The 18136-nt window shown below is 36.7% G+C and overlaps 1 protein-coding gene across 6 annotated transcripts in view; it reads right to left on the bottom strand.

Moving 5' to 3' along the window:
• The window catches only part of Kif1b (kinesin family member 1B), a 147878-nt gene that overhangs the window by 104110 nt on the left and 25632 nt on the right, over nt 1-18136 (bottom strand). For all 6 annotated transcript variants that reach the window (XM_071617338.1, XM_071617339.1, XM_071617340.1 and 3 more), the window contains exons 3-5: nt 6038-6114; nt 3803-3982; nt 2672-2737 (exon numbers count right to left, since the gene is read on the bottom strand). In XM_071617338.1, the coding sequence (XP_071473439.1) occupies nt 2672-2737; nt 3803-3982; nt 6038-6114 (323 nt within the window). The remainder of the gene's footprint in view (nt 1-2671; nt 2738-3802; nt 3983-6037; nt 6115-18136) is intronic.

Here is an 18136-nt window from a genome sequence, read left to right as displayed (position 1 = left end):
ACGGACAACATATATACCAGAAGGACTGAGGGCTGGCTGATAATTCATATGGCCTAATTGAGACCTAAAAAGAGGAGGAAACCTCAGAAAATAGATATTTCATAAATTCTTGTGTCACCAGCAGGACCATGCCTACCACGATGATGAATGAATTAGGCTTAACCTGAGGCAATTACACAATTTATCTAATCAATTCCCTTCCAATTTCATGCTTACCAAACCACTACCAGGATTCCAAAAGAGGTTTGTGCACAGAAAGATAATAAACTAGGTCTTGCAAAGTGAGTGTTCTGGTCTTAGTTATTCCTCATGGAATAATAAAAGCCAATATATTGGGTTTCCTAACATCAGCCAAATGAGCTTCACTCAAGAGTCTGACTTTGAAGGATAGTTTTGTTCCCAATGTATCTATAAAATCAGCCTTCCAAGCACATAAGTCTCTGATCTGGGATACATTCACCATGGTAGGCCACTTTATGATGCTTCCCAGGAATGAGATCCTTCTGCATCACTGCGCTACAGGAATACAATATAAACTGCATTTTTCAACTTAAATTTCTACAGACACATTTTCCAAGTATTTGCACTGGAACCTTATCTCCATTTCTACTGCCTTTCTCCTTTTGTCAGTATCGATCTGTATTTTTATATTGGTTTTTAAAAGTCAGTTAAAAATTAAGAATCCTGAAAGTAAATCATCTATTATGGGAGTAAAACAATAGGACAACAAATTTTGTTTCTGACAGCAATTCACACTAGAAAGTGAAATGACTTGTTTTAATCATGTTTGCCTGCTTAAATTCACACAATCCTGAACTCCCAGAAGATACATGTATCTATCAAAAAGTTGGTCTTTTTCACTCAAATGTGAGACTAAGTGAACCCAAATAACTTGAGAGAAGATTAGTGTACACCACTGCTTATTCTCTACTATGTGAATCCATCCAAAGTCATTATTATTTATTTTACTTATGAACCAACCATGACAGACCTCACTTGGCAAATCCAATTCACCAACCATCTTCCAGACATAGTCTAGGCACCTGACAGACATCAATAAATAAAACAGACAAAGATGCTGCCCTTGGGACTGGGGTTATGGCTCAGCAGTGGATTGCTTGCCTCATATGTGCAAGGCCCTGGGTTCAATCCTCAGCACCACATAAAAATAAATAAAGTTATTGTGTCCAAAAAAAAAAAAAAATGCTGCCCTAGTGACTTTATAATTCTAGCAATGGTGACTACAAGGAACAACAAATGCAATAAGTAGATAGTTTATGAAGTATGTTAGAACACGATGAATACTGCAGGAAAAAGAAAACCAGAACAAGCGGGATTAGGATTGCTGGGGCAGAGTTATAGTGTTAAATACAGTGGTCAAGGTCAGTCTTGCTGAGAGGGTAAGATTTGAGCAAGGACATGAAAGAAGAGGGAAACTTAGTCAGAAAAATAAATCTAGGGGAAGGGCAGAGAGCATGGTTCAGTGGTGGAGAGCTTGCCTAGCATGTGTAAGGCCCTGCATTTGGTCCCTGCACTATAAAAAAATAAACAAATAAACAAACAAATATATATATATATATATATATATATATATTTTTTTTTTTTTTTTAAGTTATTAAAGAGAGAGAGAAAAAGAAATCCAGGGGAAGAACCTTTCCAGCGGAAGGAAGAGTAAATATAAAAACCCTGAGAAAGGACTGCTCCTGGCATATTCTAGAAACAGCAAAACACCAATATAGATGAAGCAGAGAACAGAGAAAGAAGTAGGAAAGGGGGTTAGAAAATGTGACAAGGAACCATAGTATCCACCAGGGATCCAATTTGTACTTCAAAATAAGTCTGTGAACTCTAATTTGAAAGGAAATGGCATCTTCTTTTATTATCTATAAGCTCAAACACTGTAGCACCTGATTTAAAAAAAAGAATGGTTATGGGATGAGCCAAGCTGTTTAGAAAATTCATCTCAACATAAAATATTCTTAGAGCACATACACTTTTTGGTCTATGATAGTCACAAGGCAGAAATTCATGCGATGCCTTATAGGTTAAAGAAAAACTCAAGGCCACTAAGTGGAATAACGAGGAATTAAGTCCTACAGAAAATTACAACACAGAGCAGGATGTAGCCTGGTGGTAGAGCACTTTCCTAGCATGTGTGAGGCCATGAATTCAATCCTCAGCACCACAAAGAGAAAAAGAAAATCACAACACATACTAAATAAATGTTATTAAATAGTTTGCTTAAAAGGCAGCTTAATTTCTCAGAACAGGCTCACTTTAATAAAACACCTCAATTTCAGTTACTATGAAAATGAATACCAAAAATGTATATGTGTGTGTGTGTGTGTGTGTGTGTGTGTGTGTAACAGCAGCTTCAGAAAGCACATATGCAAATCAGGGACTACCCCAGATGTGCTTGTCACAACTGTAATCCCAGCTACTCAAGAAGCTGAGACTGGAGGAACACAAGTTACAGGTAAGCCTGGATAACCTAGAGAGAGCCTGACTCAAAATAAAATTAAAAAGGGCTAGGGATGTAGGTCAGTGGTAAAGTACTCCTGGGTTTATTAATCCTCAATACCAGTTAATGAATGAATGAACAAACAAGTAAATGTAATGTTGGAGGAACACAAATACAGAGGCCCCTGATTTCAACCACGGCTACACTCACCTCTACAGAATAAGACATCTCTTCATTGCAATTGTCATTGATCTTCTCAAAGAGCTCTTCACACAACTAAGGAAGCAGAATAAGAGAAAACATGAGTTGCCCAAATCAGAGAAGTACTGTTTTTCACAAGTGCTAAGTGAATTAGTAAGACCCCCTTTCTCTTTCTCTCTCCACATCATAAACCTCAAGGTAGGATTAACATTTTGAATGAAATTTTTTAAAACTTTGAATACGCTCTTCTTATATATCTATATTCTCCCTCAATAATTGAACCTTGATTTTGTTTTCTGAAGAAGAAAGTCACATTTGGGGGAGAAAGGGAATGTCAGCTTTTTACAGAAGTTGTATCACCATCATGGTAAACACATGTGAATCTGCTTCTGCATATTACTTGTGACTCTACTGTCAATATTACTATAACAATGAAACTACTAGGACAATATTTGCACTGATGTATTGCTGATGCTATACATCAATTTGTTATATTATCAGTGACTATATAGACTTATAGACACAGATGAAGAATGTATACTATTTGGAAGAGGCAAATAAGGAATTTTTAAGAATAATCCTTCCCCTATAAAACTTTCCCTTTACTACTACATCAAGACTCCTCACCCTTATATGAGATGCTACTCTACTGCAAAGTGACATTTCTTGACAGGAAACATTAAATTTTTCTTGATCTGGAAAATTTTAAACTTCATCCTATCCCCTGTATTTCTTCTGTAAAATATGTGATATTTTAATAAAAATGCTACCGAATTTTCATTTGCTATACTTTTAGCATAAGGCAATCATATACTACAATGGCAATCATACTTTAAAGCAATTTACACTTTGTGATTCTCTAGAAGTCTGAATGGAATTTGAAATTTACAACAAATGGTAATTTTGAAATAATAATTATATTTTAAAAAAACACGCTTTTTCATGACTGGGACTACTATATACGAAGAAGGACAATTCCTAAATACATGTCTTAATATAAACATATTTTAATTAAAAAATTAACCAGAGCCTCACACATGCTAGGCAAGTGCTCTACCTAGCAAATCCTAGTCCTTGAATAAATATTTGCAAAATAAAAATATCTGTTAAAGCAAGTTTTTTTGCTGTTTTATTTTTTACCTGGGGAATGATGCCAGCCTGACTTTCTTCTTGTTTACCCATCATTGTATAAGATTTCCCAGCACCAGTCTGCCCATAGGCAAAAATACAGACATTATAACCCTCAAAGGCATGTAAGAGCATTTCCTTTCCGATGTCATTGTACACACGATTTTGAGATGCAAAACAGGGATCTTCAGGCTGTAAAGATTAAAAACAAAGAAAAATAAATGGCATTCTATTCATAATCCATATTTATTTGATTGCTTCCATAATAAATAAGTGTTTAGAATCAGAATAGAAACCCAAAATATGCCACACATTTTTAACTACCCACTACATGAAGGTTTTCTCGTTATTCTCATTCTTTTCCTTCCCGCCCAACTAAGCTCTATTAAGAGGCATCCAGGTCAGCCATGCACAAAAACTTCAAGGTGAAATTTATCTGGCATAATTATGTTTCATTTTCCATAACCTTATACTACTCTGTTCATAAGGAACTCCAAGAAGATTTTCTTAAGTAGAAAATGGGAATAAAAGATCAAAGGTCGGGTCCACATTAAAAAAATACTTCTTTGAACTCACTTAGCTAATGAGGCTCTTTTCAATAAACATAGCTTTCAGTGAAGAATGCTTACAATTCATTCCAGACTATTCCTTAGCAATTAGCTTTCGTTGATAGTTCTTTTCTTTTTTTTTAATATTTATCTATTTTTTAGGTGTAGATGGACACAACACAATGTCTTTATTTTTATGTGGTGCTGAGGATCGAACCCAGGTCCCACCCGTGCTAGGGGAGCGCTCTACTGCTGAGCCACAATCCCATCCCTCGTTGATAGTTTAAAACATCTCTTACTCCTCAATGTAAAACAGGACAAACAAAAACTAAAACATACAACAGAGATGGATGGTACAAAAGCAAACTCCAGTTTAGAACAATCCCTAAAAGCCAGCAAACACTAGGGTCATACAGTGAGTAAAGGTGCCATGGTGGCCCCTATTCTCCATTTTCCTAGATGTTAATGATATCTTGTTTTCCTTATGGATTTGCAGGTTCTTTCCAAACATTCAGAATACACCGATCTACTGTGATTAAAAGAAAAGAAAAGAAAAAACAAGCCAGATGTGGTGGCCCACAGCTACTCTAGAAGCTGAGGTAGGAGGAGCACAAGTTGGAGGCCAGCATCAGCAACTTAGCAAGACACTGTTGCTGGGGTTGTAGGCAAAGTAGAGTATTCACCTCACATGTATGAAGCACTGGGTTCAATCCTCGGCACCACATAAAAATAAAATTGTGTCCATTTACAACTAAAAAAATATTTAAAAAATAAAAATAAAAAAAGACTGAGGATAGGGCCGAGGATATAGCTCAGTGGTAGAGCAACCCTGGATCTATTCCCAGTAACACAAATCAAACTAACAAATGAACAACAATTTAACTGAGGTCATTCCAATCTTCCTAGATACATCTTCAAAATTTTAACTTAAAACTAGCAATACACTGGGGCTGGGGTTGTGGCTCAGCAGTAGTACGCTCCCCTAGCACGTGTGAAACCCTGGGTTCGATCCTCAGCACCATATAAAAATAAATAAATAAAATAAAGGTATTGTGTTCAACTACAAAAACTAAAAAATACTAAAAAAAATTTAAAAAAAAAAAACGAACTGGCAATACACTAAGCAATTTGGCACTACCTAAGATCTGTAAGTACAGTAACATTCATAATGCAAATCCTAAAATACTTCTAAATAAATCCTCAAGGAATATCTAAATCAGAGTAAATTAGGTTCCATATTTAGTGTAAACTAAATGCTTATATGTATGTGTGTGTATGTATATATATATATATATATATACACACACACATATACATATATATATACATATATATGTATGGGGGTACATAAACTTTCCATCAAATAAAATACTTTGTTTTATTCTTTAGATAATATTCACTATATCAAAAAAATGTAGTCATGGCTGAGCGTAGGGCACATGCCTGTAATCACAGCAGCTCAGAAGACTGAGGCAGCTAAAATGAGACACTAAGCAACTCAGTGAGACCCTGTCTCAAAATACAAAACAGGGCTAGGGATGTCGCATTCAGTGGTTGAGTGCCCCTGAGGTCAATTCCAGTACCACCACCACCACCCCCCAAAAAAAGTCATGCTTGAGCAAACTTACAAACCAAGAATAAGACCAGCTCCAGCAGGGAAAACACTAACATGAAAGTAAAGAGGAGGAAAGAAACTCACCGAGGTGTGAGACCAATAGGAGTAGTCGAAGCTGAAGGACTTTGGTGCTTCCTTTGGGTTCTTTGGGTTAATAATACCTAGAGGATGAAAATGTTTCCATTAAGTCTTTCAGTAACAAGTTCATTAATTCAAAATCATATTATACTATATGTTCAAAAATATCGAAATCAGTATATTCATAGCAATGAATCTCAATAGGGCAATCAAAACATAAAAGTATCATGGTGTTTTTTTTTTTTAAGTTGTAGTTGGGTATAATATCTTTATTTTATTTATTTAATTTTTATATGGTGCTGAGGATCTCGAACCCAGGGCCTTGCATATGCAAGGTAAGTACTCAACCACTGAGCCACAACCCCAGCCCCCAAATGTATCACATTTTTGAAGACATAATTTACATATGGAACTTCAAAAAACTCAGGCCAACAACAGTTAAGTGGGTATTACCAGTATTCAGAACAGAGGCAAACACACAGTGAGTTCTCAGAAAATATTCTGTGATTGAATGTTTATCATCCTCCCTAGGAAAGTAGCAGTCAAAATTTAGAAATGAATCATGTTACAAGTTCAAGGTACCTCATAAAGTTTGAAATATGTCGACAAATCAGAAATAATTAGAAAAATATTGCATTAATCCAACCACAATTTGTAACCAACTCTTTTTAAAGATCTTACTATCTACTTCAGAAAAGCATTTGAAAATGAAGCATTCATAGTTGAAATCCTTGGTTGACAATAATGAATATGTAAGTTATTACATATGAAGTATGCACATATATGTGTTTATGCAGTGGAATTGCAGACTACTAAATTTTCTGTAGAATGTTAAGTTACTTTTTGACTTAAAAGCATGAAGTCACTGCCCATATTAAAAGTGATTTGTCGTTTAATCCACTTTAAACTTCAGGGGCTGACTGTGAAGCTTAATATCTTCCTTTTTCATACACACAAAGCTTCTGACTCCTCATATTTCACATGAAACAGAATCCTTGTAACATGTGGTCATGAAATCTGGAAGACTGGACATCTCAACAAATCTGCTTCTCTAAAACAGGGCCACATCCTAGACTATCAGTGAGATCAGGATTAAAAAATAAATCTGTCTCAGGCAGCTGCTGCTCAGGACACAAATAGCAACAGTTGCTATGGTGCTTAGCTCCCTCGCCCGCGCTCTCTCTCTCTCTCTCTCTCTCTCTCTGGATTCCACTGGGTACAGCCACACACTTACGTTCCAACCTCAAATGCTGACAGAGTATTAATAAGGCTCACACTGCACATAATCATGTGACAAGGGGACACAGTTCTAGAAAGAACATCTCTCAAAACACAAATGGTAATCTAAGCAAGGAAGTGGACTTCTTTTAAAAATATTTAATTTTTAGTTGTAGTTGGACACAATTCCTTTATTCCATTCATTTATTTTTATGTGGTGCTAAGGATCAAACCCAGGGCCCTGCGTATGTTAGGCGAGTGCTCTACCACTGAGCCACAACCCCAGCCCCAAGGAAATGTACTTCTAACCAAAAGGTACTATATACAAGATTTAAATAACTGCCAACATATAAAAAGCAGTTACTCAGAGACAGAAGTATTTTTTGTTTATCTCTTTAATTCTCCCAACTGCTCAAGAGGCAAATGATTTCGCATTCTCATTGTATAGATGAAACAGGCTCCAGAGCTCACACTTTTAGCCAAAGACCATCATTTAAATGCCTACTCTCTATGTCTGTGAGCGATGCCAAGACAAAGGACAGTAAGGCATTTTGTGTATATGCATAATTATACCATTTCAAAATTAAACCACCACCCTTATTTAAAACTCCCTATCCATTTAAAACTGGGAATTACAAGGATCATATACCATTCAAACTCTACCAACAAAATGGAAATTAGCATCCCACTGCATGATCCAGATTCTGGATTTCAGTGTCTTGGCAATAAGAACTCCATTAAAGCCAGGTAGGGTGGCACACACCTGTAATCCCCATGGCCCAAGAGGCTGAGGCAGGAGGTCCACAAGTTCAAAGCCAGCCATAGCAACTTAGCAAGACCCTCTCTCAAAATTTAAAAAAATAAAATAAAAAACAGGCTGGGGATGTGGCTCAGTGGTTAAGCACCCCTGGTTTCAATCCCCTGTGCAAAAAAAAAAGAAATCTGATGAGATGCAGGGTACTCCCTCTGAAGCATCTTTACCACTCTAAAACAAAACATTTCCAATCTCTGCAAATTTTTTTAAAGTCACATTTCATACATTCTTTTAGCTACCAACTTTTGAGAAAGAACCAATTCTCACATCCTATCCCATCATTGTCTTTTTTCTAGAAAAAAAGAAAAGTACACCACGAGTTAATTTTTTCAAGGTACATATGATCCTTCCCTCCTTCTCAGGATTCCCTTCTCCCAGATCTGTAAAAATTCTGATACGAGTTATTTTTCCTTATTTATATCTTCAAAACCAATCTACAATGGACTGTGGTTGTGGCTCAGTGGAGAGCATTTGCCTAGCAAGCGTGAGGCATTGGATTTGGTCCTTAGCACCACGTAAAAATAAATAAAGGTGGGCTGGGGATGTGGCTCAAGCGGCAGCACGCCGCCTGGCATGAGTGCGGCCCAGGTTCGATCCTCAGCACCACATACAAACAATGATGTTGTGTCTGCCAAAAACTTAAAAAAAAAAAAAATATATTAAAAAAAATTCTGTCTCTCTCTCTCTTAAAAATAAATAAATAAAGGTATTGTGCCCATCTAAAAATATTTTTTTTAAATCTATACCTACCAACAATGAACACCTTTTAACATAAATATACAGTTTTTTTTTTTAAGAATTTTAATACTTGTTTTTTAGTTATCAGCAGACACAACATCTTTGTATGTGGTGCTGAGGATCGAACCCGGGCCACACGCATGCCAGGCAAGCGCGCTACCGCTTGAGCCACATCCCAGCCCCAAATATACAGTTTTTTAAAGAAAAGTTCTTTAGGGTCTAGGATTGTGGCTCAAGCAGTAGAGCACTTGCCTAGTACTTATGAGGCCCTTGATTTGATCCTCAGCACTACATAAAAATAAATAAATAAAATAAAGGTTTTTTTTTTAAAAAAAAAAGCTCTTTATAAGTCTGAAGATGGAGCTTTGTGGTAGAGTATTTTCATGGCAAGTGCAAGGCCCTGGGTCCCATCCCCAGAAATGCAAAGAAAAAAAAGCCTCTTTATATTTGACAAACAACATTAAATTTACCCACAATATTTAAAAAGAATTCAATTTCCAAATGAGAAATGTAAGACACTTTAGAACAATATAGAAATTCAATATCGCTATTACCTCTTTCAGAAGGCACTGGTGATTTTTACATCTTAAAATCAGTACCTGTAGAGTTATTTTATTCTTTATAATTATGTATACATCATATAATTATAAAGAATAAAATAACTTGAATACATTTGTCCTAATAAAAAAATTTTAAACAATAGAACTTAGAAACGAAAAAAATTTTTACAGGGATAAAATCTCAATAACAGCATTTACACTCATTAAACCCTCTAAAAAAAGCCCTTAAAGGCCACAGTTATTTCCATGGACAATGAGTTAGTGTTTTTAAATATGCCAGACAATTTTTCTTGTTCTTCCCCACCGACCAATACTGAGGATTGAACCTAGGGGCTCTTTACCTGAGCTATATCCCCAGCCCTTTTCATTTTTTATTTTGAGACAGGGTCTTGCTAAGTTGCCCAGGCTAGCTACAAACTTGTGATCCTCCTGCCTCAGATTTTAAAGTAGCTAGAATCACAGGTGTACGCCATCATACCCAGAAGTATTTTTCTTTCTGAATTAATAATGGTTGAGATCTACCTCCCTATCTCTAGCCCAATAAAGAAATTGGAAGATTCTGACCTAAAAGGGAAGGGGAAGGCCTGGGGTTGTGGCTCAGCGGTGGAGCGCTCACCTAGCATATGCGGGGTGCTGGGTTTAGTCCTCAGCACCACATAAAAAATAAATAAATAAAATAAAGGTATTTTGTCTGACTACAACTAAAGGAAAATATTTTTTAAAAAAGGAAGAGGAGCAGCTCAAGAGGCTGAGGCAAAAAAAGCACAGGTTTGAAGCCAGACTCAACAACTTAGCGAGGCTCTAAGCTAACTTAGACCTTGTCTCAAAATTAAAATGAAAAGGGCTGGGGATTTTTGGCTTGGTAATTAAGTGCCACTGGATTCAATCCCTAGTATGAAAAACAAAAAACAACAACAAAAGGGTGGAGGACGACAGTATTATTCTATCTTGTAATAGAACACTGGATTTGGAATAAAGGACCAACATCAGTGCCTACATATTAGTACATCATTTAATAGAAGTTTATAAAGAAATATTATACTTAGATTTTTGTGTGTGAGACTCTGGGTATTACAGTGCCCATCTTCTGCTTCCTGGCTGCCATGATGTTCTACCTCATCACAAGCCCAACAATAGACTGAAACCATGAGCCAAAATAAATCCTTCCTCCCTTTCAGTCGACTTTATCTAAACTTTTGTCACAGTCACAAAAAGCTAATGAACACAACCACACTGTAAATGATGAGAGATGTTAACTCATCAAATTAAGAAGCCAAATCCAGTGAAGGCTTATGACCAAGGCAAGGATTTTTAGTTTTACTCTAAAAATAATAAGAAGCTATTGAAGAATTTTAAGCAGAGGGGCAGCATATCTGATTTATACCTCTAAAATATGTCTGGCTACTACATGGGGACATGGGTAGAAAGCAGAGACAAGAAGCTATTGTAATACTGATTTTGGGTTAAAGTAAATGGTAAAAAGTGATTGAGGATATATTATGAAGGCAAAGACAACAGGACTTACTGATGGAATCTGTGAGAAAAAGGGAAAAGGCAAGAATGAGTATTTTTGATCTGTGCAACTAAAAGAATGGGTAATGAAAGAGCAGCCACTTTGGTTGGGTGAGAAAGTGGGAAACCACAGTTATGTTTAGGACATGTTGGGTTTGAGACACTTCTTAAGACTTTCAAGTAGAGTTAAGCTGGCATTGGGTGGACAACTCTAGGAAGAGTCCTACAGAAAGATACAGGCAGAAGAAATTAACCTGGGAGTCATTGTTCCAATGGCATTTAAAGGCTTGGGACTGGATGAAATCACCTGCAGGGTCTGTCTTCTCTGGAGATAGAGAAATAAGGACAAAGGACTGTTTGGGTGAAGAACTGAGAGTGGCCTAGAGGAAGGCAATAGGGAGGGCACCAGGTATGGCAGCCAAGATATGAAAGTGATTCAGAAGGCAGGCAAACTATGTTTCCTACCATTACTACAATGATCTTCATTAAAACCAACTTCAGGACTCCCCAGGGAATGAGTCTTTGCTCAGACTGTCTCGTGATTTTCCAATCCCTTGCTCTGCTAACCTGCTCCTTTGGGCCCTGGATCCAGTAACCATCCAAATCTTGTCTGCTTTCAAAGCTGTTTTCTTGAGTCTTCCTTCATGAATCTGAAAGGCAGCCACAACATGTAAGACCTGAATGTTTTCCCCTCAAGTCCAAAAGGATGACCCCTCATTCATCCTCTCCATAGAACCCTCATACCTTCACTCTGTCTTCAAATTTTGTCCTCATGCTATAGCCAACACTGGTTACCTCAGGAAAGCCAAGGACACTCAGGATAGTGTCCTTACTATCAAGGCTGTCTTTACCCTTATCCATGAGAAACATCTTCAAAACAGTGATCACAAAATGTTATTTATGAACCACAGCTGACCACGTTCTCTTTCTTGGAGCCACTCCAAGTCAAAATTACTAGCCATATAAAGTCTGTTAAATGTCTCAATTTAACCCTTTTTTCTCCTTGTCTTTTTTCCAATTTTATTATCTTGCCATCTTTATGCAGAAATGATGTTTTCATCACTGAGCCCTAGAAAATAAGGCAGTCAAAACAACATTTGTACTTAAAAGCCTTTTTATCCTGCAGGATAAATGTGTTTATCTAATATCTCAAAGTCTCTAATGTAGTAATTATACTGTTGCTAGCAAACTACTAAGATTTTGTCTGTGGCTATAATTAACATATCAGTATAGCAACACTGTAACTTTATATTAACTTTTCTCACAAAGCATGTTCCCGGCTTGTTAAAAATTCCAGTGGTATCTTCAGTACAACCTTCCTCTTCCAAAATCCTCAAATAACAAAAATTAAGAAAAAATAGTATATAGGCTGGGGTTGTAGCTAAGAGGTAGAGCACTTGCCTAACATGTGTGAGGCCCTGGGTTTGATTCTCAGCACCGCATATAAATAAATAAAATAAAAGTCTATTGACAACTAAAAAAATACTAAAAGGAAAAAAAATTTTTTTAAATGGTATACAATTAGGGCTGAGGTTGTAACTCGATAGAAGAGCACTTTCATAGCCTGCATGAGGCACTGGGTTCGATCCTCAGCACCAAATAAAAAAATAAATAAATAAAATAAATGGGGGGGCTGGGGTTATGGCTCAGTGGTAGAGTGCTTGCCTCACATGTGCAAGGCCCTGGGTTCGATCCTCAGCACTACATAAAAATAAATAAATAAAATAAGCACATTATGTCCATCTACAACTAAAATATATATACAAAAAAATGGTATACAATAAAAATACTGTATGTGCCAATTATATTTTAAAACCATAAAAGCAAAACCCATAGACAGCCCCTTCCCCTTCTCACAGCAATATATTCTGGAAATATAGTAAAATGTTTACACAAAGCATATTGTCATAAAGCAAGTTTGAGCAAAAGACCTATCATAAAGCTCCTTCATCATTTTAAAATAACAAACTTAGATTCTAATCTTACAAAACAGGCATAAATGTACCATATGTGTTCATCATAATCTCAATCCCAGAGTTCAAGAAAATAAATATATATCCAGGTGCAACGGCACACACCTGTAATCCCAGAAACTTGGAAGGCTGAGGCAGGAGGATCACAAGCTCAAAGCCAGCCTCAGCAAAGTAGCAAGGCCCTAAGCAACTAGGTCAAACTGTCTCAAGGGGCTGGAGTTGTATGTAGCTCAGTGGTAAGCTCTTGCCTAGCACATCTTAGACACTGGGTTCACTCCTCAGCACCACATAAAAGTAAATAAAATAAAGGTATTGTGTCCATCTACAACTAAAAGTTTTTTCTTTTTTTTTTTAAGTCTCAAAATGCTGGGCATGGTGGCACATACGTGTATCCCAGCGGATCAGGAAGCTGAGGCAGGAGGATCCCGAGTTCAAAGCCAGGCTCAGCAAAAGCAAGGTACTAAGCAAGACCCTGTCTCTAAATAAAATATGAAATAGGGCTGGGAATGTGGCTCAGTGGATGAGTTCCCCTGAGTTCAATCCCTGATATTCACCCCCCAAAAGAGTCTCAAAGTAAAAATTTTAAAAATGGGGGGGAAGGCTAGGGATCTAGCTAAGTGCCCCTAGGTTTAATCCCTGGCACCAAATAAATAAATAAATAAATATGCAACATGAGGGAAAAAAAAACCCTGCAATTCCTTAGTGCCATTATGTGATCACTATTACATAAAATAAACTAGATATAATATTCTTGAAACTCTCACATAACAGTTCTGCTCTTCCTAAACAAATTTAATAATTTTAAAGAGAAACAATCTGAAAGGTTTGGAGCACTGAATCCAAGTGACCCAAAGATTTCTATACTGGCAATTATGATCCCCTCCCTTTTTTCATGACTTTACTCTTTCAAGAAGAGACACCAAGATAAATATTAACCTAACAGTAAAATTCAAATTAGACAAAGACATTCAGGATTGCTGCACAGAAAAGTGGAAAAACTATCTTAAGAGGTGACAGAAGGGGCTGGGGCTGGGGCTGGGGCTCAGTGGTAGAGCACTTGCCTAGCATGTGCAAGGCCCTGGGTTCGATCCTCAGCACCACATAATAATAAAAAAACAAAATGCATTAAAAAAAAAAAAAAAGAGGTGACAAAAGAAAAAAATGAGGAGCAGGCAGCCAAGTACATTTTCTGGTTCTCCCAATTCCCAGATTTGTGAGAGCCCAGGCAAGTGGGCTAGCACCCCCAGGCCTCAGTGCCACCTTCTGTGAATATAGGAAGATTATTGTGGTGGTGCCTAAGTGTGCCTGGCACAGCTTAAATGTTTATTGTTGTTAATTACTAATCATGGTATTTTTCCTCAACAAAAGGCAATTTAAAAAGTAAAGGTTTTTGTTTTTCCTTTCACCCATTTTGCCTCCTCAAGTTTATTCACAATGAAAGGAACTCTGGTATCAGACCAGAACAATGTCTGGGGAAACAATACATGTAGTTAAATCATTTCCTCATTGTGCAGCTTCTGCTAATTCTGGCCCTTCAGTTCCCTGTTCTCAAAAACAAAGGCCTCTCAGACATTTCCTACCTTTCCCCTCCCACCCCTCCTTAATTTGGATGCCCATCCTCAGTGCGTTACTAACAGTCATCACACTACTTCCATTACTATGTATATCTAAGATAAGTCTGAAAACTCTGAAAGTTTGGTGGCCTGTATGCTAAACATCAAAAACCTAATTTCCCATAGACATTTGAAAATATACTTTCATATTTCTTATTCCTACCACTTGTAAGACTTCATCCAACAATACAATTAAAAATAGTCTTAGCCTATTACAATACCCATTCCTTGAAAGAGCAAAAATTAAATCTATGAATGCCCACTGTGCCTAACAGGACTAGAAGTAGTGGTTCCTTTAAAACTAACCGCTCTCCAGACTGTTGGCTCCCATTACAAGGCTTCACATTTCACTGGGCAACTACCAAAAGCAATCAGCACCATGTTACTGGCATGAACTTTTAAAAATGAACTCCAAAGCATCTCTTGAGAGTTGCAAAGAAGGAAGGACAGGAGGAAGGAAGGAAGGAAGGAAGGAAGGAAGGAAGGGAAGGGAAGGGAAGGAAAGGAAAGGGATGAACCAACCTCTGGACATGAGAAACCAACAAAAGCACATATAAAAGCAACATAAAGTTCAGTTTGGATATTCATCAAAGCGACCTCAAATGACTAGAGAGTAAGATGAAAAGCAACAAAGAAAGAAGACTAGATTTCCTATTAAAAAAATTTTCCCATTGTCTCTCTTAGATGATTTGATGTGACAACAATTTATTTAAGTAGTTAAGGAAGTTTAAATTATATAATATAATAAAAAGCAATTCCAACTACACAACAAAAAAAAAGCCCCCTCCAACTTTGTGATGGCTTCAATAATTTTTGCCCTTATATTTTCTCACTGAAAGTAATTTAGTGACGAATTAAAATTAATGACAAAATATTTTAAAATACCATATTATTTCATTTGATCCTTACAATAACCATGCAACACTTTTTTTTGTGCGTGTGTGTGCTGGAAATTGAACCCAGTTTGTTGCACCTGCTAAACATGCACTCTAATGCTGAGCTACACACCCTAACCTAACATCTCCATTTAATAAGAATTTAAAGCTCTAGTACCTGAAAACACATGATGAATTAAATAAAACATGGGTACACCCCAGCCCTGAAATCTTATTTTTAAGCATATTTAAGAAAAGGGGGGCTGGGCTATAGCTTAGTGGCAGAGTGCTTATCTAGCATGTGTGGGGCACTGGACTGGATCCTCAGCACCTCATATAAATAAATAAATAGAATTATTATTTTTAAGGGGGGGGGGGCTAGGAAGTATAGATCAGTGGTAGAGCGCCCCTGGGTTTAATAGCCAGTGCCAAAAAAGGAAAAGTTATGGAGGTGTTACATGAATTAGAAGGAACCCTACCCAAAAAAAAGACCATATTATAGAATTTTATATAGTCACTAAGTCATGTAGAAAAATAGTTACACTGAAAACAGCAGATGAGAAGAAGCAAGCTAAAAAGTAGAGTGTGTGTGTGTGTGTGTGTGTGTGCGCGTGCAAAAAATTTATTATGTGTACAAGTACAAGAAAGGAAAAGAGCAGCAGACACATCGAGATGTTAACAGTAACGTCTCTGAGTGGTAAGATTAGAAATGATTTTTCTTTATTTTTTTTTATTTTCCAATTTTTCAATTACTTTTGTTTTCAGAACAAAAGACTTTAACATGGTATTTTTACATTCTAGAGCTAATAGGTTTATCTCATTAATGGATATACTAAATATGTCAGTAAAGTGTTCTAAAACAAGGGACAAAGACAACAGGTAGAACCTGCGCTATGAGAGCTAACAAATTATCTACCTTTTGTATTTTTTTTAATTAACAGTGTTAAGCTGTGATACTGATGGAGTAAAGTTGACACTAGGTAAAACACCAGAAGACAACTCCTTGACAAGAGTTAGAGAAGCAGTCAATGTCTTGGAAGAACAGTAATATGCTATTATTTGCTACAAAAGAAAAAAAAAATTGGCATTCCTCAAACAAAAGTTTCCTGAGACTCTAAGCCTCATTTTGATCTATTTTAAAGACATTTTTAAAAATATTGTTCAAAGCCAGGCACGGTGGAGCACACCTATAATTCCTGCAGCTGGCTCTGCAGGCTGAGACAGGAAGGTTGCGAGTTCAAAGCCAGCCTCAGCAACAGCAAGGTGCAACTTAGTGAGATCCTTCTCTAAATAAAACACAAAAGAAGGATGTGGCTCAGTGGTCAAGCGAGTAGCAAAAAAAAAAAAAAAAAAAATTGTTCAGTAGATATTTGAAAGAAGTTGTTACTAATTCAGAAGAAAAATTATATATAGCAAATGATAAGAGAAAGGTAAAGCAAATTCAATTTACTGAACACTTATTTTAGGAAGGTAAAAGAGACATCAAACACAACCTCAGAATTATTTCTTTTCCCCTTCAGGCTGCTGTCTTTCTTATGAGACACATTTTGTCAAGTGAAAACTGCTTATCAGCACCTAGTCCAAGAGGACATGACTGAAGTACTGCAGAGAAGAGGAGGACCCTGATAGCCAGATTAAAGAGCTGTTAAATAAGAAATAAGCATGCTACTTATTCTAATTTGCTGGAAAACAGATAAATACCCAAGATAATTACAGAATAATACTTTTCCCTGAACAATAACTCCCAGTATTTTCCTAATGTAAAGAAAACAATGAAAGTCACAGAGAGCAATTACTGCTGCAAAACCATACTTAAGTCAAAAGAATCCTCTTTTGTTCACTGAAGCAACCAAAACACGCAATCCTCAGTTGCTCCCAAGGCAGTGCTATAAATACAAATTCTACAGCAAGAACTTGAGAAAAACTGCAAGATATGCCAAGAAGAAAAAAATGATTTCAACACCAATATGCCATTAAATTGTATTCATATAACCAATCAATACTTTATTGACAAATGTCAAAGTTATCTTCATTTCCAAAACCAAGAAGATCAGAAGCAGATAAATTTAGAAGATATGCGTATAACATACCAAAACAATTTTCCTTTCACTACAAACAAAATGCCTTTCTATGATATGTCTAAGTAATCAAATGCAATAGTGTTTTTAAATGTATACAACAACAAAAAAATACACCCGATATCTACAAATGGCACAATCTAATATCCTCTTTATGACCATAAACTTTATCTAAGCAGAATAAACAACATTATAAATATAGAGATACATTTCAGAATGTCAACTTAGCAATCCGCCACCTGAGAAGTCATGAACTACTAAATAAAACTGTGTTGGATGTAGAAGAAATAACAAAGTATGTGTTAAATTATGAGGGAAGGGAAGGGAAGTGGTAATTTAAAAACTGAAAGGGGGCAGAAGGATCAGGGTGACAATGGTCCCCAGCCAAATCAGTGGCCAACAGACATGTCTGACAAAGAAAGGTAGCCTCAAGGATCATGTCTTCCCCAACTCTGACACTGCAGAGGAAATGTGCTATTAATTAGTCAATATCCCTGAAGGAAAAGAAAGCCATCGATAATCAGGCTCAGGTCCTAGACTTTCCCCTTTGTTGACCTGTTTTAACTGCTTTTAACCAACTCCAGTTGAGTAAATGTAGCATCATTTCAGAGGCACCTTTATTTTTACTCACCATCTCCAAACACACACACACACACACACACACACACACACACACTCCCTTGTTGCTATAGCTGCAAGTCCTAACCACAAGAAAAGTGTTGCA

The sequence above is a fragment of the Marmota flaviventris genome, chromosome 10 (assembly GCF_047511675.1).
Source record: "Marmota flaviventris isolate mMarFla1 chromosome 10, mMarFla1.hap1, whole genome shotgun sequence".
Classification (NCBI taxonomy): Eukaryota; Metazoa; Chordata; class Mammalia; order Rodentia; family Sciuridae; genus Marmota; species Marmota flaviventris.
The sequence above is the reverse complement of the archived record's forward strand: the minus strand, read 5'-3'. Positions and strand labels throughout refer to the sequence as shown.